Below are 27797 nucleotides of genomic sequence, written 5' to 3'. Positions count from 1 at the left end.
CATACATACATACATGTATATTTACTACAGAATCCTATTTTTGTCATGGGATCTGGGTGGAGGGTATAGATTTGCTGGGGCATGGGAAAACCCACATCCCAAAGGGTGGCACCACTTTTATTCTGTTAATTATTTTAATATCTCTTTATTTTTTATGCATTATTCTTATTTATTTTAATACATTTTTGTTATATTTAGTAATTATAATAGCATTATAAAAATCATTAGTTTTTGCCCATTAATACAGCAGTAAGATCATTTCATCGTCTTCTCTACCAACAACAAATGTTGCTTCTTCCATCTGTTCCAGAAGTAGGGGAGATGCAGAGTTTGTTCTAATTAGCAGAGAAGGCTTTGCTAAAAAAACAAATTATCTCCCTCTTCTGGAGAAGTTTCAGTATTTCAGCAGAAAAGGAAGAGGGAATTCAGCACAGGGAAGCTGGAGAATAGCGGTGAGCTGTCTGGAAAAGCTTGGATGAGAATTGCAGGAAGTTGGAGAGACAGAATGTGCTGGGAAGAATCAGGTAGCAGAGGGGGAAACAGTGCCAGGGTGATGCAAAAGAGGAACAGCCAAGCAGAAAGGCAGAGATGCAATGAAGGAGAAGTGACTAAGCATTTAGAACACAGAGGGAGGAAATGGAAGGCAAAGTGAAAGAAGACTTAGATAAGGATGGGAGAGAAAGGCAGCATTGGAGGGGAGGAATAGAAGGAAATGTGGAAGACAGCCAGGCAATAAAGCTGGTGGGAAGTGGAGTGGCAAGTGGATTCAGGGCAAGGAAGAGGTTAGGGAATATGAGGGGCAACCTAAGGTACAGTTGCTTTGGGGAATAAATCGACCCCCTTTTCCCTGTGACAACCTTCAAGTATTGGTAGACAGCTATCTTGCACTCCTAAGCCTTCTCTGTGTTAGGCTAAACATATCCAACTCCTTTAGCCGATCCTATGCTTTAGCCTCCAGTCTTCTTATCATCTTCATTGCTTTTCTCTGCGTATTTTCTAGGGACTCAGCATCTTTTTAGTATTGTGGTAACCAGAACTGGATGCATTATTCTGAGTGTGACCTTACTAGTGCAGTAGAGAGTAGTGCTATCACTTCTCATGATCTTGATGTTGTCCCTCTGTTGATATAACCTAGGATTGCATTGGCTTTTGACAGCTGCAGTACATTGCTGGCTCATATTTAAGCACTGCTCTACTAGAATTCCTCTCACAGGTACTACTGTTGAAGAAGGTACTATCTGTTCTGTTGATTTACTTGACCATGCTTCTGTTTGCCTATCTTGTTTACTGTAAAGATACTTATTTATATAAAACTGGGTGGTGTCAGCATCTCTGACTCCATTTGGACACTGGCTGCGCAATTCCCTGACATATTATTGCATATGTTACATTTAGCTGCATGTGCTTTACAATAAATATTCTTAACACATATTAATTTGATAATGTTTTCTTTCCCCTCCCTCTTTCCCAGTTATTAATAGGTTATGAAAATGGGACCATAGTATTATGGGATTTGAGATCAAAAAGAGCAGATTTAAGAGCATATTACGATGAGGTAAGCTATTTCTGTTTTTTTTTTAAAGCACAAGATATGTACAGTTTTCTGGTTTCTAAAATATTACAATGATTAATGTCTTTCATTTGCTTCAGACATGATGCATACTGAATGGATGGCGGCAAAAAGAAATAAAAGTGCAAAGCTCAGATGTACATGAGATAATCAAGATCAGCCATAATTGTGTTATGCTTGCTATATTCCTCTATTCAATTTATCAAAACCACATTGCCATGTTACTTTAGGAGATCCAGTTCCTACAAGGCATTTGCTTCCAACCTAGTCATAGTCGCGTTCTCAAGAAGAAAATTGGATAATTACATGTCTAAGCTCTGTGCTCTTTGAAAGAAGAATGAGATATTGAATAAATATTTATTTAACATTATCTCAGATTCTAAATAGGCAGAAGGCATACTTTAGAGCTAATGCTCATTAATGTGTGAAACCAGGTCCTCTTATTATATAAAGTAATATGACGATAAGAAAGAAATTAGCATTCCTTTTTAAGGTAAAGCACCCTAATTCTTATTTCCTGGAATATTGTACCAGCAGGACAATTACTATTATTAAATGTTTCTTCTTCAGATTTTGTGATTTGTTTATACAGGAAATTCCATAGAAAGTTGTGAACATTAGAGAAAGTAACATAAAAAGCCATACATTAATTAAAATTGTCTGATAAACAATTTAAAAAAATCTGTATATAAAATGTTTTTAATTCTTTACAGTAAGCATTAGCCCCTGAAAATTAATATGAATTTATAAAGATTTGTAATGCAAATTGGTGTGGCAACAGGTTAGAACATGTGTGTGTGTGTGTGTGTGTGTGTGTGTGTGTGTATTTATATATACACATACATACGTACCCCAAGATGGGTGTTAAATACAGTATTGTGAAATTCTTCTCGAATCTAAAGTAGATTTACCTAGAAGAACACTAACATTGTGGATAGGACTTTCTCATTTCATCCTTTTTGCCTGTCATATTTATTTATCATATGTTCTAACCTTTAGTACTGCCTATGCATACTGTCTAAACAGCTTTTACTTTCTATTTTAAAAAAAGGAGAATTGACTAGGTTTTGGACTGCCAGGGACAGAATGATCTCAACTTTTTAACATACTCTTCACAGAATTGTATAAATTTATGTTTGGGTAATCTACAGTTAGATTCACAGCCTAGATTCTAACTAGTAGAAACCCAATATTGTAACTCAAGTCCTAACCAAGGACCTAAGAGTAATAAGCAATCCCAAAACAACTTGAGCACTACGTGAACACTGTCGATATTAACAAATTTACCATTAATCAGTTGCAAAATGCAGCTTTACTCTGAATAGTTTACATCCTGCATACTTTTATGCCATCAAACATCCATATCTGCCTGTCCTAGATACTAGTACTCAGTAGGTGAATAGAAATGCCAAATTCAATCTGAACATCTGGCTGATTATGCAATGTACTATAGTAATACACAGACTGACTACAAACAGCAGCCTAACGAAGTAGCATAATGGTGAATTGAAGATCTGCAAGAAATACAATTTGCCTGCAAAACAAGAACTGGTGGAATCATAAAATAGAGAAAGTACCAGTAATAGAAAATGAAGAAGCTAAAATACTCTTGGACTTCAGAATGCAAACCAATAGGCACCAGCCACGTAACACCCCAGACTTAATAATTGTCGATAAGAAAGGCAAAAAAATCTGGATAGTGGACATGGCAATACCTGGAGATAGCAGAATAGAAAAGAAGGAGCTGGAGAAGATAATAAAATACAAAAAACTTGAAAATAAAAGTAGAATGACTGTGGCAAAAAAAGGTAGTGCCAGTAGTAATAGGCACTTTGAATGCAATCCCAAATAGCGCCACTATCTGGAGCGCCACTTGAACCCTTGGACAAAAATCACCATCAGTCAATTTCAAAAGGCAGATTTACTTAGAACAGTTCACATCCTGTGACAATACTTTTAACACCATCAAGCATCTACATCTACCTATCCAAATCTTTGTGAACAGGTGAATAAAAATGCCAAATCTATTCTAAACATCTGGGTGACTATGCAACAAAACATAAGAACACCCTAATTATACAGAAAAACACCTTCCTTAGTTAAAATTTGAATTTTGTTAATACACAGATACTAAGGCCTTTAGGTATGACACTCAGTGTGCTGATAACCACTGAGACAACCATTGCTAGTTTATCCCCTAATCTTTCAACTTCGATTTTCACATCTTGATACTTTAAGATCCTCTCCAATTCTTTGTCTTCTATTGTCTCCAGGTATTGCCACATTAACATCTAGATCCGTGATGGTGAACCTAGGGGACGTGTGCCAGAGGCGGCACACAAAGCCCTCTTTGTGGGCATGCACGCCATCACCAGCTGCTCTTCTGGTTTCCGGCGTGAACAGGCGCGCTGGGCAGCTGGTCTTCGTGCGTGCAAGTGTGCTGGAAACCCATGCACACACGCGCATACACACAAGAGTTCCAGTTTGGGCACTCGGTGCCAAAAAGGTTTGCCATTACTGATCTAGACCTTCTTTTCAAGCACAGTTAAATCTGGTGTGTTATGTGCCAAGACTTTATCAGTTTGCATTCACTAATCCTACAATATATTAACCTGCTCTTCTACTAAATTTTCAACTGTATGTGTCCACCGGGTTGTCATGATTTCAATCAACAACGACAACAACAACAACAACAGCAGTTTTCTATTGGTGTGTTCCCAATTTCATTCCTGCACTTCACTTGCAATGTATACCTAGCTTATACAAAAATGATAACCAAAGAAAGCAAGGTTTGGGTCTGGAGAGTCCAATTATAGATTTCTAAAACAAAACTATATGAAATCATTACATTAAATGTATAATTAAAAATATTAATATGGTTACTGAGCCAAGGATTAAATGATTGTACCATTTAAGGCTTTTAATATGCCTTTTTTGTATTAAACCAAACCAGAACTAAACCAGAGATGTAGACTTCATTACTCTATTTTTAAAAAAGCAAGTTGATTCATTTGTCTCTAGCCATTTCAGCAAATTATTAAGAGGGAGGGTTGACAGGGGATAGGATATTTGTCTTCAAACAGCTGAAGAGCAAACACACTGCAAAGGATTCAGACTTATTCCCACCTGTGGCTAGGGCTGGGGTTGGCTGCCTTAAACACTGAAAGAGCCATTTGGACCCATTTCCAAGAGAAAAGAAAACACCAGAGTCACAAAACCCTTCCCGTACCTGACTATTTCCTGAGGGACCACATCACTAGCATATGTAGTTGAATTAAACATTCTCTTTTCTTCTGAAACTTTTCTTTTCTTGGATTTATCCATAGCTGCCCCACCGGGGGATCGGAAAGCTCAATAAATTGCGTGCTGGCATGTGTCGCACATTGGTGGTTGTGATGCATATTTTGAGCAACAGGGAGCCACAGCAGAGGGATGAAAGAGCCACATGCAGCTCCAGAGCGGCGGGTTGCTGACCTCTGGCCTAGGACATAAGCCTAGCATGGATGGCATTAAATTTTGAACATATAGAGATTAGATGTTAGGAAGAATTGATGACAGTAAGAGCTGTCCATTAGTGGAAAAGATTACCACATGCTGGCTTCTTCACTGGAGGCTTTCAATCAACTGGATAGTGAATCATGTTAGTGTCTGGTGGACTGGACATGACCTCTTAGATCTCCTCCAACTGTATGAGTCATGATTTGTTTCTTCTATGATCATTTACTGAGTGATTTTAAAGATTTTTAAGCTTTAACCTTAATCACAAATACCAAGTCTGCTGCCCTGCTCTCTGCACTTGGCAGAATAGAACTAAATATTGAACAGTTATGCAAAGAACAAGCCTCTAAAAATTTCTTTTTATATATTTAACTGCAGTTGAGCTCGGTGGGAGTTAATTCTAAGAGAAAAGGTTAGAATTCAGTGGTTAATCTAAGTAATAAAAATGGAAGGGGCTGTAGATGGTTGACTGAGTGCAAGAATCTAATTTATCACTGGTAGCTATCAAGCCTTTGCTTGAACGGTGAAGGAGAAATTGGTTCCTTTATCAAATTGGTCTTACTATTAGATTTTTTTCTTCCAGGTTTTTAGTAACTTTCTTTTACTTAGCCATTGTTCCCTAATTTCCCACTTAGAATCAGAGTAAGGTATCACATTAGCAGAAGGAAGAGGATGGTGAAAGTATTCACATTTAATTAGAAACCCAAAAGAACGAAGGAAGTTTTTAGGAAGCTTCTCTTGTTTTTTCTCCTACCCATTTCATCATGTATTCGTGCTCTTCAAGGCGCTTAATAAGTTAATTAGACCCTGAGCATTTATCACTTTTCATGTTCCTGGTGAATTCATTCTGCATAAATTTGATTTCTCTAGAGATGGACTCAGTAGGCATGACCATTATATATTTTCTCGACAATAAAGAAAAGAGGATATCGTTATTTCTGGGAGCTCAAGGTTCTCTTTGCGATTTATTGTTCTGTTTAGGCGATTCACTCAATTGGATGGCATCATGAAGGGAAGCAATTTATGTGCAGTCATTCTGATGGCAGTTTAACTCTATGGAATGTAAAAAGTCCCAACCGGCCTTTCCAGATAATCATTCCTCATGGTAAGGTGCATCCATTGTTGCTGGTATATGTAAGATACGGTTAAAGCATTCAAGTTCCGACCTAAGCAATGCACTTGTGTGTTTGGCCCTGACTGAGCAATGAACCTTGCTAATTTCAAGATAGAATTGTAGCGTTTAAATCTGGGATCTATTTATCTTGGCTTTCATGATTTTTTAATTGGAACTGCTTTCCAGAATCTAGCCTGTTGTTAATAATGTGTCAGGGGACTCACTATTCTCTTTTTCTCCAGGAGTCAAAAATCTAATAGAAGACAAGATCTATACTAAGGAAAAAAATCTCAGTAAAGGGTAATGTGCCTTAGGGCTAAGGCAGGGGTGTCCAAACTTGGGAACTTTAAGACTTGTGGACTTCAACTCCCAGAATTCCCCAGCCAGCATGGCTGGCTGGGGAATTCTGGGAGTTGAAGTCCACAAGTCTTAAAGTTCCCAAGTTTGGACACCCCTGGGCTAAGGTTATCTGGATTAGCCAAAGACCAGCTTGGTAGATGGGCAAACCAGAAAATCTTTTAATGTGTGGACTAATTTACCTCTTGTCTACCCAATTGAGAAAAATGTCCCCATATTTCTGGATTCTTGCCATATGATGACAATGGATACTGATATAATTACTGTGTAAATAAGGTGAAAATGTCTAAGAAAAAAATTGTTCTATGGATAGCCTCCAAAACTCAAAGAAAGAAAGAAAAAGAAACAAGAGGGCATATTTTTTTTTAAAATTCCTCATTAGAATAGGAAGATGAGCCAAACTCTAAGGAGAACTAAAATAAGATTTTGCCTAGGCTGCCAAAATGTCTACAGCCAATCTTGCATGAAATATCATGAATGCTATGAGACTAAAAATGAGAAATTCTTCAGAAAGAAAAGGTTGTCTAGAAAAATGAATTGTTACCACTACCAGTGCTTTTAGGGAGCAAGCTTGCTCTCTTTGCCAGCTGCCTAACACTGCCTTATTCGGCAAAGGTATGGCATTTTACTACTAATACTAATTTATTGATTAGCCATTAGGCCACATCTGAATCACCTGTTTCAGTTCTTTTCGATGCCATAGCTCCAGCTGAGCTCATGAAGTGCATTGGGATGTTGTTCTTTGTTCTATCCCTGGGGTCATCTCCAATCCACGCAGGCCCCTAGAAACATGATCGCTTTAGTCTTGTAATTGTTTGTTATTGCTCAGAACAGCCATAGCAACTCTATCTACTGGCATTATAGGAAAATAAACGAGTCTTTTCTAAACAATTCCTTTACAGGTAAGATTCAGCGAGACGGGAAAAAAGTTGAATCTTGTAAGCCCATTCTTAAAACAGAATACAAGACCTGTAAAAACAGGTAGGTGCTCTTCTTGGTCACACTAAGGAGGCAGCTACGATCCCGAGACAGGGCCTCGTATCTGTTGAAATGAGGCCACGTACGCGATTAGGTTCACTTTTTTCTGCCCCTCTCAACTGTGAACATGTATGGCAATGTTAATCAATGTGAGAGTTTCTGCGTGTACAGGATCTGGAAGAAAAAACTGAAACCAGAAAAATGGTTTTGGTTCCTTTTAAGTGTTTCAGGGAAGGATATAGAGACTGACTTCATACATTGCAATCAGGTGTAATTTATTTATCCTTTGTTTATTGAATAATCTGTGTATTATTGATATTAGTGGGGGGAAAGAGAGATACTATTTAAAGGAACTTTCTTGCCTTCAGGAAGTGAGCGATGCATTTGTGATGCATGAGTTAGGTCTATACAGTAGTGATCATCTGTACCACAAGAGAGCCCACCTCCTTCAGTGTTTGCCATTACCTCTGGATTGGACAAGCAACTGAAGTGTTACTGTTTTGGTTGGCTGAAGCTAAGGAAACAGTGAAAGCTGCACAAATGTCTACTTTAAACATCACAGGTATAAGAGAGAAATGTGATGATCTCATGAGTTTTAGAAAGATCACTTACAGTAGAAACATTATTAGTTTTAATTACAAATTGGCATCTCAACTTGGCAAAAATTGCTGTTTCAAAGTCAATGAAAAAGTGTGAATTATAATTATTACTATTTTATTTTTTAATATAGTGACCCTTTTATCATTTTTTCTGGTGGACTTACTTATGATAAACCTTGGCGAAGGCCAAGTCTGACAATCATGCATGGAAAAGCAATTACAGTGCTTGAAATGGATCACCCTGTGGTTGACTTTTTAACTCTTTGTGAAACTCCATACCCAAATGGTAAGTATGTGTAATAAGTTTAAATAATAAATAACACAACGAACGAAGAATAGTAACTACATTGCATGACATTGCCATGAAAAATTCCATAATCCTTTTATTAAGCCAACTGAAATTTTGTCACAGTTTCAAACTTTTTTAAAAAAAACTCTTCATGTTTAAACTCTTCATGTTTAAAAGCCAGGAAAGAAAACAGTGAAGCAGGAAGGAGCTGATTAAGGGTTCTAAAAAATGGAAAAGCTGGCAATAATTATAAAAATTCAGTTGAGCCAATTAAGGTACTGGCTCTGTGTATTTTTTTAATATTATAGGTAGTCCATGACTTACAACAATTCATTTAGTGACCGTTCAAAGTTACAACTTTGAAAAAAGTGACTTATGACCGTTTTTCACACTTACAACTATTGTAGCATCCCCATGGTCACATGATTAAAATTTGGATGCTTGGCGATTGACTCATTTATGACAGTTGCAGTGTCCCAAGATCATGTGATCACCTTTTGCAACTTTCTTAGAAGCAAAGTCAATGGGGAAGCCAAGTTCAACCATGTTACTAACTTAATAACTGCAGTGATACGCTTAGCAACTGTGGCAAGAAAAGTTGTAAAATGGGGCAAAATTCACTTAAATGTTTCACTTAGCAACATAGATTTTGGGCTCAATTGTGGTTGTAATTCGAGGACTACCTGTATTAGGTATTTTGAAACAGAAATAAAAACGAAGAAGAATTAATTTAATGTAGAGGAAAGAAAGAAGGAAAAAAGAAAACAAAGAAAAAATCAAAAGTGAAAAAAGGAAAGAAATAGAAAGAAGTAACTTCTAATTTTGTTTACAAGTTCAAATATAAAATTACATATTTTTGGTTACAAAAACCTTCCTTTGTTATCCGTTTTTTTCTAATCACAACATAAATCATAAATTCATGTTTTCAACCAAAAAGTCTATAAGGAATTTTCAATCAACAACAAATGTAGATATTGTCTTTTCTCTAACTAAGCCATCTCTGCAAATTTCATCATCTTCACCTACCATTCCTCCATTGTGCCAGATTTTCCATGTTTCTGCATTTGATAATGTTGCTATAGTTATCATAAATAAAAACAAAGTTCTATGACTTTTTCCCAACCATTTATCCATCAGTCCAAAAAGAAAAACCTTAATTTCTGTGGATTTGATTTACTGCAATTTTAAGAGCTAATCTGACAGCAATGTGTTATCATCTGCAAAGTATCGGGACCATACATGATGTTCCAGTTAAGAAGGTTCATTGCTCAAGCCTATACACAAGAATCTGTCAACACTAAAGTGGTGCTAGATGAGCATTAATAAAATTTAAAAGGGGCTGGACTTGGATAATTTATGGGAACCAAATTGATTCCTTTCTTGACTCTGACACAGGCTCTGCCTCTTAATCTCTACATTACCCTCCTCTCCAACCTGCCCTTCGCCACTTCCATGGCTTGTTCAGAGACACCTTTCCCTTCCTACATGGGCTCTTCAGAATCTGAGTTCTCATGGGAACTTGACAGAGGAGGCAGTGAAACAATTTCTAAGGAATCTTCCTCCCTGCCTTCTGAAACAACCATAGTGTCAAGTGGTGGTTGCTGGAAAACATGAAAAGCATAGTAGGTCCTTCCCCCTTTACCTTCAGGACTTGAAGGCCAGAATTGAGTCAAGTACTCTGCCTGCCTCTGGATGTGCCAGCAGAGGTTGGTTAAGGCTGATTACTCATGTACCACAGTGTGGGGGGCCAGGAGTTTGGTTGGTTGTGGCTTCTCAGGGAAATGGTGAAATTGCCAAACTAACTCAGAAGCAGGGACATATCTTGCATTCTCTCAAGAGAGTTCAGTTTCTGGGCAGTCTTTTCAGGAAATTAAACATTGCATACCTTTGCTCTTTCACTTAGAATACAGAATGCAATACAGAATAACAGAATTGGAAGGGTCTTTGAAGAGATTCCTAATTCAACCCCCTGCTCAAGCACAAAATTCTATACTATAGAGTCGAGTATTTCTTCTACTTCATATTCTAGTGTCTAGTTTATTTTATGGTCTTATTGAGACCAAAAACTTGATAGAGAGCCAGAATTTGTCTCCTTCATCTATCAGCGGCCCTTCCTGTCAATGGACATCATCAGCTTTCTCATACAACTACTTTGCCTGTTCTCGCTGTTGTTTCAATAGGGTTTGTGCAGCAATTTCTTCTTATAAAAAAATCCACAGTTCCTGGGACAGATCTCTCCTGCTTAGAGTTCTCTGGTAAAGCTCATACAAAGCTTGAAATGGGGTTATTATAATTGATATGTGGAGAGAGTTATTATATAAAAACTCTGCTAGTAGAAGCCGTGATGGCCAGTTATCTTGGCCGTAGAGACATTTGGTTAGTCTTCATCTCACCATTCATGGCTGGTTGATGGGCTGTTTACTTGAACATTCAAAAGTTGGGACAGTGCTCTCCAAAACCATTGATTGCTCATATTGGAAATTAGTCTGTACACCGCGCCTCTATAGTGAAAAATATGGTCCAAAGTTAAACTGTTTCTTTGGCAGTGGGCAATCCCTTCCAAGGATTGAAAAGAGACATCTTGATAAAAAGATCTACCAAAATTAGTATGTAATCATTGACGTGGGGTAAATCAGTAATCCAGAGAGAGAGTGTGCCATGGTAGGAGATAGGTGTGTGTGTGTAAAGATGGGTTGTAACAGCTTCAAATAGTAGGATTTGGCACTTCTGCAATATGACATGTAGCCCTTGATGTCTGCTGCCATCTTAAGCTTCTTTTAATGTTCTATGCAGTGTTTTTAACACTCCCTCATGCCCCAGTGTCTGGTTATCATGGCAAAACTGCAAAACCTTTATCTCAAAGGTTGGGAACTACAATTCTTGTGTTTCAAGGTCACTCCCTCCACCATGAATGGGGATATGGTGGGAATATGTTGGTGTTTCTTGGAAGTCATCCATCCGGGCCCACAAGAACTGATCCAGAGATTGTTGTGTCCTGATTCCGGTGATTAGATTCTTGTGTGATTGAGTTGCTCTCAACATTTTGGATGATAGTGGGTCTGGTTACTTACCAAAAATGGAAAGATTTTAAAATACCGGTTGCCACCAGGGGATAATAAATTTAAGAATACTCTGGTTTGCAGGGTTGGGCAGTCATGGTCATAGCAGAACAAGATAAACTGAAATAGCATGATAAATCTATCATTTAACTTTTTTCAGTCTTTTTACCATATTTCAGACTCTATTCTGTGTAAGTTGATTATCATGACTTTTCCATAAGAATATGCAAATAGAAGATTTACACATAACATTAATCAAAAGTTAAATGTTACTCAATATACTTCTGTACATCCCCCCCCCCCTCTCTCTGCAGTATGCTTGCTATAAATTGGAATAGTCTTTCCATAAGGGTGTAATAGGTTGCATGGGAAAAATTATGTAGAAGTATTATAATATTTAATACTGCATGTTTATTGGAACAATATTTATGCTTAATCTCACATGAGGAGACACCAAACCTATCATCAGAATACTATATGTGTTCTGGGAAAATGCAATATAATCTATCAAAACTGAACTTCTGGGTTTGGAAAATTCTTTATTAGGATTATATATAAATTCTGTATTTGTTCAGAACAATGGTCATATGGTCCTAATTTAATAATCTAATTTACTAATATTTGTGTTTATATTTTTATTTGTATGTAGAAATTCAAGAACCCTATGCTGTTGTTGTACTATTGGAAAAAGATCTAATTGTTGTTGACCTGACTCAAAGCCAGTAAGTATAATTTCATATGGTGCTAATAATAATTCCTGGGAGAGAAGCATAGATTTGTTTTTTGGAAATATAAAGTAATATGACAAACCAAAGTCAAAATGTTTACAAAACAAACAACTTCAATATTCATTGATATTAGGATTAATATTTTAGATATCTTAGCTGTCTGTTTCTTTGTTAAACATATCCTTCCAAAATTATAGATTTTGATAAATTATCTAATAAAGATTATAGCTTTAAAAGATGCTTCTCCATTCCCCTATTTTTCTGTATTCACTGATTTTAATCACCATGCCTTACTTTAAAAAAAAAAGCTATTTCAGAATCACCTGTTTCAAAGATTCACTAATGGAATCAGTGATCAATTTGCCTAAAGAAAATACTTTGCAAAGCGAAACAATCAACAATGTCTCAACTACATAGTTCATATAATTATATACTAAAATACAATTGTGGAGTTTTTGGTGCTCTCTAAATTTGGTTGTTTGCTTGCAGATGTTTTGTTGGCAAAATAAGAAGCATATTTAGTGTTGTATTGCATACTGCATCTTGCAGGAAAATCTAGAAGCAAACAACCAAGCTGAGAGAGCACCAAGGACTCTACCATTCAACCTTGAACTACTGTACATATATTCTCTTCTATTGGTAAAGAAGTAAGGCAAGAAGAGGAAAGAAACTACATTGTGCCATATTCAAATGCAATCAAAGAGTATTCCCTTTTCTCTATGATAACTTGGTGACAAGGTCAAAAGTTTCATAATTTTTTTAGAGGAGGCAGTTTAGTGCATCAAGTAAGCACAAATATTCTAGAAAAAAGGTCTTTATTCAAAATGCCTTTTCATAAAACATAATGAGAAGGAGAGTCATTGGGAACCTTTTCACATCTTCTTTTTTCATTTTTTCCTAGTACAAAGGAAAGGAAATGGAACCAATGCACAATACTATTTGATTAGTCCATACAAATAGTTTTAATTTTTATCTCACTGTCTACATTTGTGTCAAGAATTATTTTAAAAAATGTGTGTGTGTGTGTGTATACTTAGTAATATGTTCCTTTTCAAATAATTAATGTATTAAGTAATTTTGTCTTTATAGGCTATGCTAATACATGTTTTTCTCACTTAGTTTTCCCATTTTTGAAAATCCTTATCCCATGGATATTCACGATTCACCTGTTACCTGCACAGAATACTTTGCTGATTGCCCTCCAGATTTGATTCCTGTGCTATATTCTGTAGGTGCAAAACATAAAAAGCAAGGATATAGCAATAAGGTAAAGAATAAAAAAGGGAAAGTGGTATTTAAGCAGCACTAATTACTAGTGTTCATGGTTATGCTTTATTGTTCTTTGCCTACAGTATAGATATTTTGGTAGGGGTACTGTGTCTAACAGACTCTCATGTTGGGCCTGTCCTGTCCCCTTGTGCAGGTTCCTACCCTTTTTCTCCCTCTCCCTCTCCCTCTGTCCCCATCCCTTCTTTCTTAGAAGCTCTTGCTCTTTCTCTAAGAGACAAGAACAGAAATAGAGATGGCAAGTAGCGGTGTCACTTCCAACATCTTGTTACTCTTGTTACAAGCGAATCAGGTTATTATTAATCGGCCTAATTTTTGAATCCACAGCAGTTTAAAAAAATGTCAAATATATCCAAAATCCCAAATTTGCCTACCTTTGTCATATTTTATGTAGAAACAAATTATTGTTGCTACTCACCTACTATAAACAGAAGGCAAGGATTTCTAATTCAGGGATTGAATTTGATTCAAATGGGGAAACATGCAGCTGTGAATCATATAAAAATGAATCTGGCTGTTTTCTAAAAGACTGATTCAGAGTCAGACTGAATCTGTCATTTGGAATACATCTTATCATGTAGTTAAGGGTGCCTGAGTTCTGAATTCTATCTGATATATATATATACGCTCTCTACATGGGGCTTCCCTTGAAATGCACCCGGAGGCTACAGTTGGTCCAGAACGCAGCCGCGCGGGTAATTATGGGGAGTACTAGGTACTCCCATGTGACACCGTTCCTGCGCGAGCTGCACTGGCTTCCTGTGGTCTATCGGGTGCGTTTCAAGGTTTTGATAACAATCTTTAAAGCGCTCCATGGCTCAGGACCTAGTTACTTGCGGGATCGTATTCTGCCCCATACATCCCTGCGACCAATCCGCTCGCACAGAGAGGGCCTCCTCCAGGTGCCGTCCACCAGACAGTGTCGAGGGGCGGCGCCTAGGAGTAGAGCCTTCTCTGTGGCGGGCCCAGCCCTGTGGAATGACCTCCCTCTGGATATTAGGAATACCTCTGACCTCCGCTTCTTTCGTGTAAAGCTCAAGACCCACCTTTTTCAAGTTGCTGGCCTGGCTCAACTTTGATCCAACTATATCGCTCCTGACGGGTTTTTTATTTGGGGTATTTTAATTGCATTCAATTTATTTAGGGGTTTTTAAACATTGTGTTTTTACTTGTTTTTATCTATCAGTTCTCCTCCTCCTTGTATATGTCGTGTATATGTCTTGGTATATGTTTTGTTATATGTATGTCGATATATTTATTTCCTATGTTTTGTTGTACGCCGCCCCGAGTCCTTCGGGAGAGGGTGCGGCTAAGAAATAAATATTTATTATTATTATTATTATATTTTATACAATCACACAAGGTGGAATTCCAGATTTCTTAATATTGGATCAGATTCCGTAAGCTTGTGGAGTGAGGGCTAAACATTTATTTTTGCTTTAAATACAGTCGATTTCCTTAGATAAATTTTACTGTATTTTATTCATACACCAAAAGAGGGGGGGACCACCATGGTTAAATATAATATAAAACATAGCCTAGCAATTAGCTATTAAGTGTTTTTCTTAAGCTTTTGTGTATGTAAATACAAAAGATAATTTATGAATATTACATTGTCATTGAACCTACTAATGCAGTGATAGATAGATAGATAGATGATAGATAGATAGATAGATAGATAGATAGATAGATAGATAGATAGATAGATAGATAGATAAATAAATAAATATTATTTTTTTTAGGAGTGGCCTATCACTGGCGGAGTATGGAACCTAGGATCACAAACATATCCTGAGATTATTATTACAGGGTAAGGAAAGTGCTATTATAAGATACTGACTGTTGCAAATAGTTGTAGGTTTGTTGTTTGTTGCTTAAAATTTTACTCCATCTTTCTTTATCGTGTGTCCTTAAGGTGAATAACACCAAATATAAAAGTAAAAGTAAAAAACTAAAAAATTTTTACTCCAAATCAAAAGGCATGACTGAAAAGTCCAGTTAATAAACAAACTAATATCTAGACAGCCAATTTCCAATTTATGTGATTTTCCAACAGAGAATTGAGTGACTTAGCTATTAATAGGATTGTTGTTCCCTCCTTTGTAAGGAAAAGCTGAGAGTGAAACTAGAAGTAGATTCAAGAAAATACAAGTCCATGTGAGATAAGCTTAGAATTCTTTAAACACTATGAGCTGTGGTAGCAATGGAGAAAAATGTCTGCTGGTATTTTATATTTATATTATATATCTCCTGAGGATAAAATTAATTTTACAACACAATGCCCCTCATGGAAAGTTTAGAACTTTAGTTAGCTTTCTATGACAATTTTATGACATAGAATACTTGGATTTCAATAAGGCACTTGACAAAGCAGATCACAACTTACTTCTTGGTAAGATAGTAAAAACATTACCACCAGATGAATTTATAATTGGCTGATCAAATGCACTCAGCATGTAGTCCTCAGTAAAACTATAACTACATGGAGGAAAGTATGCAGTGGGTTTAGTCTTTGGCCCCTTACTCTTCAACATCTTCATAAATGATTTAGATGAGGGGATAGAAGGGGAACTCCTCAAATTTGTAGACAATACCAAGCTGGGGGAAATAGCCAACACTTTAGAACAGTGTTTCTCAAACTTGGCGACTTTAAGTCCTGTGGACTTCAACTCCCAGAATTCCCCAGCCAGCTATGCTGGCTGGGGGATTCTGGGAGTTGAAGTCCACAGGACTTAAAGTCGCCAAGTTTGAGAAACACTGCTTTAGAAGATAGGCTCAAGATCAGCGGTGGGTTTGGACTGGTTCGACTGAATAGGTAGTAACTTGGCCGGACATGCACCCAAACCGATCCTATGCTCGGGGCTGCCATCTTGATTTTTTGTTCTGCACATGCACAGACCTTTTAAGGTGCAAATGTGCACGCGCCAAACCGGTAGTAATTTTTTGCACGCCGAACCAGTAGTAATGCCAGCAGGAATCCACTCCTGCTCAAGATCGAGAAGCTTGACAGAGTTGAACACTGAGCTCTATTAAAAAAAATGTAATTCAGTGCTTAGAAAAGGAAGATTTTACACTTAGGCAAGAACAACCAAATGCACAGGTATAAAATAGAAAGTACCTGGCTTAACAGAAGTAACTAACTGTGAAAGGGATTTAGGCGTTCTAGTGGACAACCACTAGAACCAGGAGTGTGCTGTAGCTGCCACAAAAGCCAATGCGGTCCTACCGTGTTTCCTCGAAAATAAGACAGGGTCTTATTTTCTTTTGACCAACGAAATATGGCATTGGGCTTATTATAGGGGGAGGGCTTATTATTTTCTGGGGCAGGCGAGAAGCGAGGCGTGCTTTTACCTTTCCAGCTCCGTCATGTTCCTCGCCATCGTGTCCAGGGAAGCCACTGGTAAAAAAAAAAACCTTCTCGCAAGTTCTATCAAACTTCTTGAAATTGCGAGAAGGGTTTCTTTTTTTTTTTACCAGGGGCTTCCCTGGACACAATGGAGAGGACCGCGACGGACCTGTAAAGCTTACGAGGTGCGCCTTGCAGCCCAATACCGCCCACCCCACCCCAATGATAAAGGCAGCCTCCCTGGTTCCCTTCCCCGCCGCCCCTTTAGCGAGGGGTGGCAGGTGGCAGGTGGGGGGGAGAAGCGAGGCGTGCCTCTTACCTGTTCAGCCCCGCTGCTTTCCTCGCCCTTTCGTCCAGTGAAGTCCCTTGTAAAAAAAACCTCGCAAGTTGAACTCATGAGGTTTTTTTTACAAAAGGGCAAGGAATGCAGCGGAGCTGTCAGTCTCCGGTAGCACTAGGACACGCGTCTCACTTCTCCCCTCACTGCTACCCCTCACTAAAGGGACGTCGGGGAAGGGAAGCAGCCAGGCAGCCGTTATCATTAGGGCTTGGTGGGATGTGTTCTTTTTGCGTGGCAGGGAATGGGGTGCGAGGTGCATTGCTGGCCTGCCACCTCCCACCCACCCCCCAATGTAACGGCTGCCTGGCTTCTTCCCTTCCTCGACGTCCCTTTAGCGAGGGGGTGGGCGAGAAGCGAGATGCGCATCCTAGCATGGAATGAGACTGTTGTCCTCCTGCCTCCTGTGGGGGGAATGCAAAGGATTTATTAGATTTTCTAGCTCGGACCCGAGGCAACTGAAAACTCGACACAAAACACTTTCTCCCTCCGTGCCTCTCTCTTTCTCCTTTCCCTTCCTCTGATTGGCTGGCGGCTAACTGTCTCTTCATCCCAAAAGGCCGGGGTGAAGAGTATCTATCCCAAAGGCCTGTGAGGAAGGGCTGGGGATGGAAGAGAAGGAGTGCCATTACCCAGGACGAACAGCCAGGTCCCTAACAGCTGAGGCGAAGTGATAGAGGTGTATGACGGGGGGGAGAAACCCTGGGGGCGAAATAGGCAGGTGAAGAGCAGGAGAAGAACAGTCACATGAAGTGTCAGTACACTGTTTTAGTAAGTAAGTAACACTTGGAATACTGCGTCCAGCTTGGTCACCACAATACAAAAAAGATGTTGAGGTTCTAGAAAGAGAGCAGAGAGGAGCAACAAAAATGATTGCAGGTCTGGAGGCTAAAACATACCATGGACGGTTGCAGGAACTGTAACTGTAATCAGTAGAACGGCTTGCCCCAGAAGATATGGGTGCTCCATCACTTTTTAATATACATGTTACCTCTTATATTCATATTTCAACCTGCACTTTTTCTTCCCTGTATATAATCATTTATTCCACTGCACGAAACTGTTAGAAAACTTCAATGCAATATATTGCATCCTTCTCATTTTTCTTAGTTTCATAAACCCAATCTATCACTTTTTAAAATTTGTATTCACCTTTTATTCCTTCTTACAGTCTAAATTATGTTTTCCATATGTCATAGTCATTACAATATTAGATGGGCCAATAGATATTGAATTCCACTCTCTAATGATTTTGATAAATTGAGGCTTTCACGTTGCACTTTTTAGTAGTATGTCTATTAGGTTACCAGCTTTTGTTACACTCATGCCATATGCATCTTTTCAAGAACCAGGAGATTTGCCAATTTGAAATTAAGTCTTAGTTCTGAAAAAGAGGGAGGTAGCTTTGGAATGCTCTTTCTGGTTAATTCTGTTTTTATTAATAGAAGGGAAAAATCTGCTTGTGGAGGTACTCATCTCTGTGCAGGGTTGTTGTTGGGGAAAAAAGAAAGATACTTTGTATATATTGTATACTTCGTTATAAAGTAACAAAGGAAAGATAAAAATCTAATAATAAATAAATAAATATTGGCTTTTGGTATGTTACAGCAAAAATCATTTGCAAAGACATGCATGCAACCAATGTTTGAAAAAGCCACTTGAGGACAAAATCCATTAAAGTAGCTGGAACTTTCTTCATCCACCCACAACCTAGCTGTTCTTTATTAGACTTCTATTTAATTTTAGTTAGTGTAAGAAATCTCTCTTCCACAGTACATTTCAGATGAGTTATGCAGCCACTTCTAGTGTCTCTCATCCATCTTATGAGAAACTACAGAGAAGATAAATGAACTGCATCCACATTAATTAAGTCCTGATACCCTTCATTCCTTAACAAAACTAGGACTTCCTTCATGATTCTGACAGGCAGTCAAAGAAGAAAACCGCTGCTGAGAAGTTCAAGTGTCCCCCTGTGACTAGAGATGGCAATTGAGATTTGTCACTTGTGCTCTTATATCACAGGAATTGAAACCAAGTTCAGTCTTGATAGAAGTATATGATGATTATAATGTTATTCTGCCTTGTTTTAATTGGCCTTTACTATATTCTTTTAAGTCATGCAGATGGATCAGTAAAATTTTGGGATGCTTCTGCCAGTAAGTTTTTTAAATTTATTTCTGCATTATAAATTGCATGTTGCATATTTGAAAAGGAGTGAATTGATTGCAGTTATTGAATCTGTTACTCAAAATATCTGAAATTGGTACAGTCACAGTGTAATGAATTTCTGACAAATTTTAAAATATTATTTGAAAGAGACAAATCGTAGCAGAGTGTGAATGAGTAGGAATGAACAAGGGTCCAAATGGCATGCCTGCTAAGACACAAGGAATCTTAACACTAGTTAGATTTCTAGTATGGTTTGGTCTTTGTGTGACCTTTTTCCTGATTCTGCAATTGATCATTAAGATGCTTCCACTTCTGTTTAATTGTGTATTCAAATGATTAAGGAACAATTGAAATGATTGAAAAAAGACTGGAGTACGATATATACAGTATAATGTAGTCTGTTCTTCCATTTAAATCAGGGTGCTGCTGCAGAAAGTGAAGCCCCTTGAGTCATAAGGAATCTCTTTTCCTTTTCCTGTTGCTCAATTCATCTGCTGCCCATCAGAAACAGGTTGCTGGTTATATAATATCTGAAAAATGCAAGGGAAGGTTCAGTGTTCTTTTGACAGTACAGGATGCTTAGCACTGAACTTTGTCCTTCTCTTTTTAAGCTTTTTTGGGGCAAGCATTAAGTACCAGGGCTTTAGACAAGGCGCCTGTACTTTCAATCAGAGGGCCCCAAATAGTAAGAATCCCAAAACAGTGAAGATAATAGAAAATGCAAATTGTTAACAATACAATTTATTTCCACTTTCCCTTTTAACATCAAAGTAATATAATAGATCATTTCAATTTTTTCTAGCCACACTGCAAATGCTGTACAAGTTAAAAACTTCAAAAATATTTGAAAAACGGAAGTTGCAAAGCAAGCCATCAGCAGATATGATAGAAGAGGATCCTTGTGCAATCCAGTTAATGAACTGGTGTCCTGAAAGTAGAATATTTTGCATAGCAGGTGTCTCTGCATATGTTATTGTTTATAGATTCAGCAAACATGAAGTTAATACTGAAATATCGGTAAGTTTGTATGAGTGTTGCTTATACACTGATTTGCTTACATCAGGGGTGTCCAAACTTGGGAACTTTAATTTATTTATTTATTTATTTTATTTATTATTCATATTTATAGACCGCCCCCTCTCCCGAAAGGGACTCGGGGCGGTGTACAGTCACTAAAATACGTTATAAAATACATACAAAACAGTTAAATAATTAAATACGTAGGTGGAGGAGGTTACAAGACTGTACATAGAATAATAAATATTAAATATAGTATATAGTGTATTAAAAAAAAAAAAAAAAGCCAGCTGCTGGCTGGGGAATTCTGGGAGTTGAAGTCCACAAGTCTTAAAGTTCCCAAGTTTGGACACCCCTGGCTTACATGAATATATCAAAAGTTTCCCTTTAATCAATTATATTACCAATAAGCATGGCTATGTTTACCATGCAGTTGTTGCAGTTGAAAATAACACATTGGGATTTGCAGGTAGCTATTATGGCTTTCCTATATATTTTAAACATTCAAAGGAAGCTGTAATAAGCATACTTTTGAGGGTCACTTGCATGGGAAGAATGTCAGAACAGACTTTTTTGAACCAGCAGGTAACTTTGATGTTACAAAAATGACATTTCCCAACTACAATCTGAGTCTGTTAAAACAAAGCATTTTATTGAACGCTCCCATTCTGACAACAGTTTTTATTCTTCTGGATCTTTCTCTCGGAAGAACTGTGTAGTCCTTGGTGCTCTCTGAACTTGGTAGTTTTCTTGTAGGTGTTTCATTATCAAACTAAGTAGCGTCACTACTGCTGGTGCAGGCATAGGAGGATATATGTGCAAGAAAACTACCAAGCTCAGAGAGCACTAAGGAGCCCACAATTCATCCCCAGCTTCAAATATTCTCTTCTATTGGTCTCAGAAGAACTTCACAAACAGCTCCAGAAAAAGTTGGAGGTTTGACAGCCTATGCCTTTCTCCACAGGGAGACCCAGCAGCCCTTCAAATCAGCCCAAGTCCTAGCCTGCCATCTTGGTCCCAACATGTCTAAAGGAACTAAACAGGTTTTAGAGTCTAAACCATTGAAAGGGAAAGGGATGCCTTGGGTATCATAGCTCACACTTTTAATGGTCTACTGAGACTTATTATTGATTTAGAAAATTTATATAACCATGGACCAAAGAACCCCAAACTCAGAACCACTCGGTCTTCCCAGGTTTCAGTGTCAACTGGTTGCTCCCCATCCATCCCCTAACAGCCTCCAGGCACTGTCAGTGGGAGGCCACAGCATCGCTTAATTCACTACTTACATATGTTTGCAGAAATTTGCAAGTCTACGTTGCAGGTCTTCATTCCACATCATCATAAAATAGATTAGGAAACAAATTCTGGGAAAGTATTTACTCTTCCTTAATGTCTAGGTTCCTATTAGTCATAAAAATCTCTATAAGGAGCTGGAATCACCTTCATGTTTAGATGAGACCAGAAAAATATATTTTCTGTTTCCAGGAATCTAGACCACAAAACTAATATGGTACAGTAAGAAGACACTTTAGGATACCTTCTTCCTCTGCTTTGTTTTTCAGTTCTGCTTTACAATTGACAGTCATAATTTTGATGGATTCCTTCATACTTAGCCTGGTTTGGGAAGTTTGCAGTTTCCTGGCATGTAGCTGAAATTCTGGAATAGTGCGAAAGCAGATTGGCTTCACAATATCGAATCTCTTAACTATATTTCTGAATTAATCTGTTTTAATTTTTTAAAAAGTCTTTAGAGATACAGCTCCAGAGTGAGATAGAAGATACCATTAGCCCTGAAGCAGAAATTATGACTCGATTTGCCGATGCCTGTTCCGATTTTTCAACTTTAAAAGACCTCTCAGACAATTGCAATACTCCATCTGAGCAAACAATGGATTGTGGTCCATTTCTCAGGTAAAGAATGTAGACTGGTTTAAATTGTTTTTTGTTCTCTGTTCTTTTTCAACATTTCTAACAAAATTTCTTCAACATTTATATCTTTTCTGGTAAGATTGTGAAGTATCATGCATATTGATACCTCTGTATAAATAGTATCTCATGAATTATTTTCTGTTTTTCTACTAAGAAATTGTTACAGATAGTTCAGATAAGTGTAGTTGCTCACCATTGTACTTTATTAAGAAAGACTGTAGAAATCATTCCTCTCATTTGAGATTGAACTCAACACAGCTGATTTAGTATCTACCAATAACCATGTGCTGCAATAGATTCCTATCACATCTAGAATGGCACACTCTCCATATTTGTTACAGCTAAGCCCCTAAGCCTATTGTTTCCTCATGAGGATCAAAGGGTCCCCTGAGAACTAATGTTATGTTGACAGTGAATATCAGAGGAGAAGGTGTTTGAATGCTGAATGTCCCAAAAGTAAAAGAATGCTTGAGTTGGGGGAGGAAAGAAGAAGGGCAATCTGTGTTCTCCAAACCAATCTTACTCCGTCAGTCCTACTTCCTCCTCTTAAGGAGACTTCGATGGCTTCTCACTTATGCTAGATTCTCTCATACTGATGAAGCCCAGCTTCTACATTTCTGAAGAAGAAATGCATGGCCCATTACTCTGGACGGGAGCCCAAACTAGATTTCAGCACTGATGTTTTGCAGAATTGCAGAATTCATGACATTCTGATTGCCAAATAAGTTAGACATGGGTTAGATGATTATTATATTAATTTGTAGCTGGCATATAAACTGTGTAGTTATCAGTAGCACTGTTGGATACCATGGGGTTGGTTGTTGGCTAACCTCATGGTATCCAATATCCAAATGTCCTTTGATGGCTATATAAATAACATGAACAAGGTGGCCAAGAGGATACTTATAAAATATTCAGTATATAAAATTAAGGGGAATAACTAATCTTCAGAAAACAGAAACAAAATTTCCAAAGAATTTGGATAGCTAACAAAATTGGGATAGCTCCAGAATGGGATAAGGCTAGAGACAGGAGACAACTTAGCATCTTCTCTTATAGTGACAGAATTTTGTCATGTTATATTTTTAGGCCCTGTATTTATAAAACTTTACACTTTATAGCAATAAAACACTATTATTCTTCCATTCCAATGCAGTGACTGAGTTTTATTGAGAAAACTGAATTTCTTTACCTGTATTTAGTGCCATGCAGTTAAGCCACCATGAGCAGCATTAAATAATTATTCTAATTGTTACAAAGTGAAGAGTGTCTTGCTCTTCAGTTCAGCACCATGAAATGTCAGATGATGATAAAAAAAATAGGGAGATAGAAGAAGTTTAATCTTGCTTTGTTCCACAATGGAAGAGTGAGCTAGGTTTATTCCAATAGCTCTTTACCATTTCTAATCAGGGAGTTTTGGTAAAATTGCATTCTTGCTTTGGATGAAAAAGCATCACAAAATTTTAATTACCCTTGCTTCAAGAATCAAAAAGACCTACTATTAAGATGTAACACTGATTTGTTTTTCAAATAAGATACCATTGGAAACAATTGGGATCATGCAAGCAGTTGAGAGGAAGAAAATGTCAATCAATAGTATTTACACATTTATACACACTCAATGATTGTCACCTGCTCTTCTCCTTAGAAATTACACAGTAGTGTTTTGACTATATTTTCTTGCATTAATTTTCTTATCAGTGCAAGGGATATCCAATTGGGTATCAGATCATTTTGATAATTGTTTTGCCTCTTCTTCTTAGTGTGAAGACTCATGCTATAAGAATGCCCCCTGGTTATCAAGTAGAACTTGTTATTCAATTGATGTGTGTAGATGGTGAGCTTCCTCAACAAATAACCAGCCTAGCAGTGAATTCAGCCTATGGATTGTAAGTTATCCTGTTATATCTTTGGGTTGGGTCAGTCTGATTGGCTGGGAAGTGGGGAATCTGAGTCATCTTTAGAGTGGAGGTCTGCCTGGAACCAGTAATAGAACCTGTTCCAGCAAGAGGAAAGCATATTATTTCTAATAGTTTATCTCCTTTTGATGGTTTGGGGAAAATGGCAGAAAAGATGGGACCAAGATGCAGATCCCTATTACTCCTTATGTAAGATTCAAATGAAAGTACTATGGAAACAACCATTTGCAAAAAAAAATAGGCCATCACAATCAAAGATCTGGTAATTTTTGACACTATCCTAAACACAATTTTTGGATCCTCATGGATGTTCTTGAGTTTTTCATGAAGCTCAAGGTGAAGCTGTCAAACCATAGAGGAAGAAATGTTAGCATTCTAAAAACTGTTGCAGCTGTGTAGTTCAAATCAAGGCATGGATTTTCACTTATTTTTCCATTGGGGTCACCCATCATAAATTACTTTTACCCCATCAGGGATCCATACAAAATTTTCATAATCTCAAAATTGTTGGCATACCTATGAACAAACAACCAAGTATTTTGAGACAAATATATTCATAAAATATGAATCCTTCATCCTTCCATCACTCTCACCATCCTGTCCCCACCCCTCCACAAGGAAAAAACAGTTCAGTTGCCTTTGGGAAAAAGCACATTTGAGACAACTATGACATGGATTACTGAGAATCTCCAGACATTCATAGACTATAGAATCATAAGGTTGGAAAGGACCTCACAAGTCTTCTAGTCCAGAGGTCCCGAATCCCTGGTCAGTGTTCTGGTATGAGGCTAGGGTCCGTTGGGAACCGGGCCATCCAAGCGGCAGGTGAGCAAGCGTGCAAAGCTCCATTTGCGCAAGCAGCGGGCGCACATCTGAAGCCATTCCCTCTCCCTGCCTGCTGCTGCTGCCGGTCCGCAGAGTTGGAAAAGTTAGGGACCAGTGTTCTAGGCCAGGGGTGTCAGACTCAATTTCATTGAGGGCTGCATCAGGCTTGTGGTTGAACTCGGGGGGGAGTGGCTGGGGTGGGCGTGGCCAGCTCGAGATTGCTCGTGGCCAGGGATGCTTCTGGCGGCCTGGATGGGGCTGGGAGATACATTGTCTCAGTGAGCATGCAAGGGCTGACGCAGAGCCCCGTGCGCACTCACTTCCTCCTATGTGCATGCCCAGGGGGCAGGGCCAAGATGGTGCCACAGATCTAAGGCTGGTTGTGGTCCAGCCCGGCTTTAATTTACACTTAATGCCCCTACTTTGTTGGGGTTGCATTGGTGAATAGGGATGCTTACCTCTAGGGCATAATATTGAGGTGGGTGGTGCTATGGAGTTCCCATATTGCTGGATTTTTCTTCCCCAAACTCCCTCTGAATTGCCACTATTAGACATCATTGTGACATTTCTGTATTAGGCCCAAGTAATTTCCATCTTCTCTTAGCTATGGTACAGAAGAGGATAAATATGTTCTCATATAAATGTGGAGGAATCAGGGAGATTCATTGTTCCTGAAAAACAGAAATTATCTTTCCTTACTTTATGCTAAATGTTGCCCACTATTCTAAGGAGTCCATTTGAGATTGACCGATGTGGCTGGAGCATCCAATATTTTATCTTTTTCCAAATTATCCTGTTTTCACCATCTGGTTACGACAAAATACCTTATTTTTTCTGTGGCATTATGATTGCTCCTGATGTGTTCTTAAAGTGTACAATGTTTTCCTTCATGAACCAGCAACTGTCTTTATTTCTTTCTGGTTGTACAGAAAGCAGACCTGGAGGGTGGACCATAAAACCTTAAGTATGTGTACCTCCTATCAAGCAGAGATTGGTAACTTCCCGAATAACCTGCTTGGAAAGACATTTTAAACTTCCACCTTCTGAAGAGCAGTAGGAGATCCTTCAGTAATGAAAAGATATAACCCAAAGAAACATGGACTTCTTCTTTGGTTTATTTTGGGAATGTTAGAACCAAATGTGCAAGAGGGAAGTCTCTCAGAGCCAAATTGTTCTCATTCCCATGCTTATAAGGATACTTACAAAAAAGGTGACCATATCTGCTAATGCCAAAATTTGACCATATCACTGACAAATGTCAGTGGCCTGGTCTCAGAGCATTAAATATGACATTCTAGGAACTATATGACACCTGTGGGCTATGAGTCACCCACCTACGGCTTAAGCCAGCTCTTCTTGACAAGCAGGGCTCCCTTTTCAGTGTCTGTCATGAAAGCAAAGGTGAATGACCTATCATCTGATCTGGTTCTTAAAATGAGCTATATTTAATTCATTTGATTTAGATGCCATCTGACTCCAAATTTCTCTGAGGCTCATAGTATAAGAACAATAAAATATAGTAATGCATGATAAAAAAACAATCAATGAAGAAAAATAAAAATTAAGAACAAGGATTACCTTATATGTGTCAAGGTTCCAAGTAATACCCCCAACAAAGGAAGATTCCGAGGCTAAGCATTCCTCAAAATTCCATTTTATTAGAGATGTAATATTGGCACATCTGGGAAAACCCGAATTTGAAAGCTTCCAGATTTTCCCCACCCAAAAGAAAGTTAAAGTCTCTGTCCCAGCACCCACAGATCCACCACATGCTTCTTTGTTTGAAACCTAGTCCAGTTTCAGTACTTGGAAGAGATATCTCAAAAATACTTAAACCACATTTCTTTTCACAGAGTTGCATTTGGAAACTGCAGTGGTCTGGTTGTCGTGGATTTCATGCAGAAGACTAAACTGCTGGGCATAGGAAGCTTTGACCTCTATGGATCGAGTGATCCCTATCAGCTCCAACTTCGTTCTCCTCGCAGAAGCAAGCAGTTTAGTGCAGGTAGCAAATACAGTGAAAATTAATTTGAATAACATTTCATGTTGTGCCCTGCAATTTTGGAAATGTCTGTGTTTAGAAAATATATGTTGACTAGTTAGGAAAATATATAAAGAACAAGGCTATATGAAAGACTCTAGCAGGTGATTAGCTAAATACTAATAAGAGTAAGATTGCATGATTGTGATAGTTTGGTTGGGTACGGTTTAAAATCTTGCTTATCTTGCTAATAAAAATAAAAATAGCTCTTGCTAGATTAAAATGAAGACTTGGTTTATATTCTGATTCCACAACAGAAAATTAAATGCGTATAGTTTTTCCATCCTAAGCCATCAGCAAATGATATATTACAATTTTGAAGCACATAAAACACATAATCCCAAAATAAGCATAATATTGTTTCATAAACACACAAACATATACAGATAAACGTTCATGAGACTTATCAAAATTTAGGGAAATAATAAAAACTTTGCTTCCTCATTGTTTGCCTTTTCAAACATGTTAGGTGTGACTGCTATGCACAGAACAGTTACAGAATACAGAATAACAGAGTTGGAAGGAACCTTGTAGGTCATCTAGTCCAACCCCCTGCTCAGTAGGAGAACTTATACGAATTCTACTTGTCCATAAAAAAAAGATTGTAATGCTACAGAACTAAAGGAAGCCATTCTTAAACAACAGCTAATAAGGATAAGCTGCTATCTATTAATTTTTCCTTCATTTTGGCAAAAGAAAGAGATTATTTTTTTAAATAATCTTTAAAAATGA

At 37.9% G+C, this 27797-nt stretch overlaps 1 protein-coding gene across 3 annotated transcripts in view; it reads left to right on the top strand.

The window, feature by feature from the left end:
* Positions 1 to 27797, top strand: part of STXBP5L (syntaxin binding protein 5L) — a 91333-nt gene that overhangs the window by 24614 nt on the left and 38922 nt on the right. For all 3 annotated transcript variants that reach the window (XR_014174405.1, XM_081941662.1, XM_081941663.1), the window contains exons 7-18: positions 1472 to 1555; positions 6050 to 6178; positions 7447 to 7520; positions 8248 to 8402; positions 12114 to 12186; positions 13312 to 13459; positions 15222 to 15289; positions 19278 to 19318; positions 20134 to 20348; positions 22096 to 22262; positions 24044 to 24169; positions 26878 to 27029. Coding sequence is in view for 2 of the 3 variants with exons in the window: in XM_081941662.1 (XP_081797788.1) it covers positions 1472 to 1555; positions 6050 to 6178; positions 7447 to 7520; positions 8248 to 8402; positions 12114 to 12186; positions 13312 to 13459; positions 15222 to 15289; positions 19278 to 19318; positions 20134 to 20348; positions 22096 to 22262; positions 24044 to 24169; positions 26878 to 27029 (1432 nt within the window). In the remaining variant the exon portion in view is untranslated. The remainder of the gene's footprint in view (positions 1 to 1471; positions 1556 to 6049; positions 6179 to 7446; positions 7521 to 8247; positions 8403 to 12113; positions 12187 to 13311; positions 13460 to 15221; positions 15290 to 19277; positions 19319 to 20133; positions 20349 to 22095; positions 22263 to 24043; positions 24170 to 26877; positions 27030 to 27797) is intronic.

The sequence above is a fragment of the Natrix helvetica genome (assembly GCF_964273705.1).
Source record: "Natrix helvetica genome assembly, chromosome: 2".
NCBI lineage: Eukaryota > Metazoa > Chordata > Lepidosauria > Squamata > Natricidae > Natrix > Natrix helvetica.
Note: the sequence above shows the minus strand (reverse complement) of the source record. Positions and strands in the feature narration are given on the sequence as shown.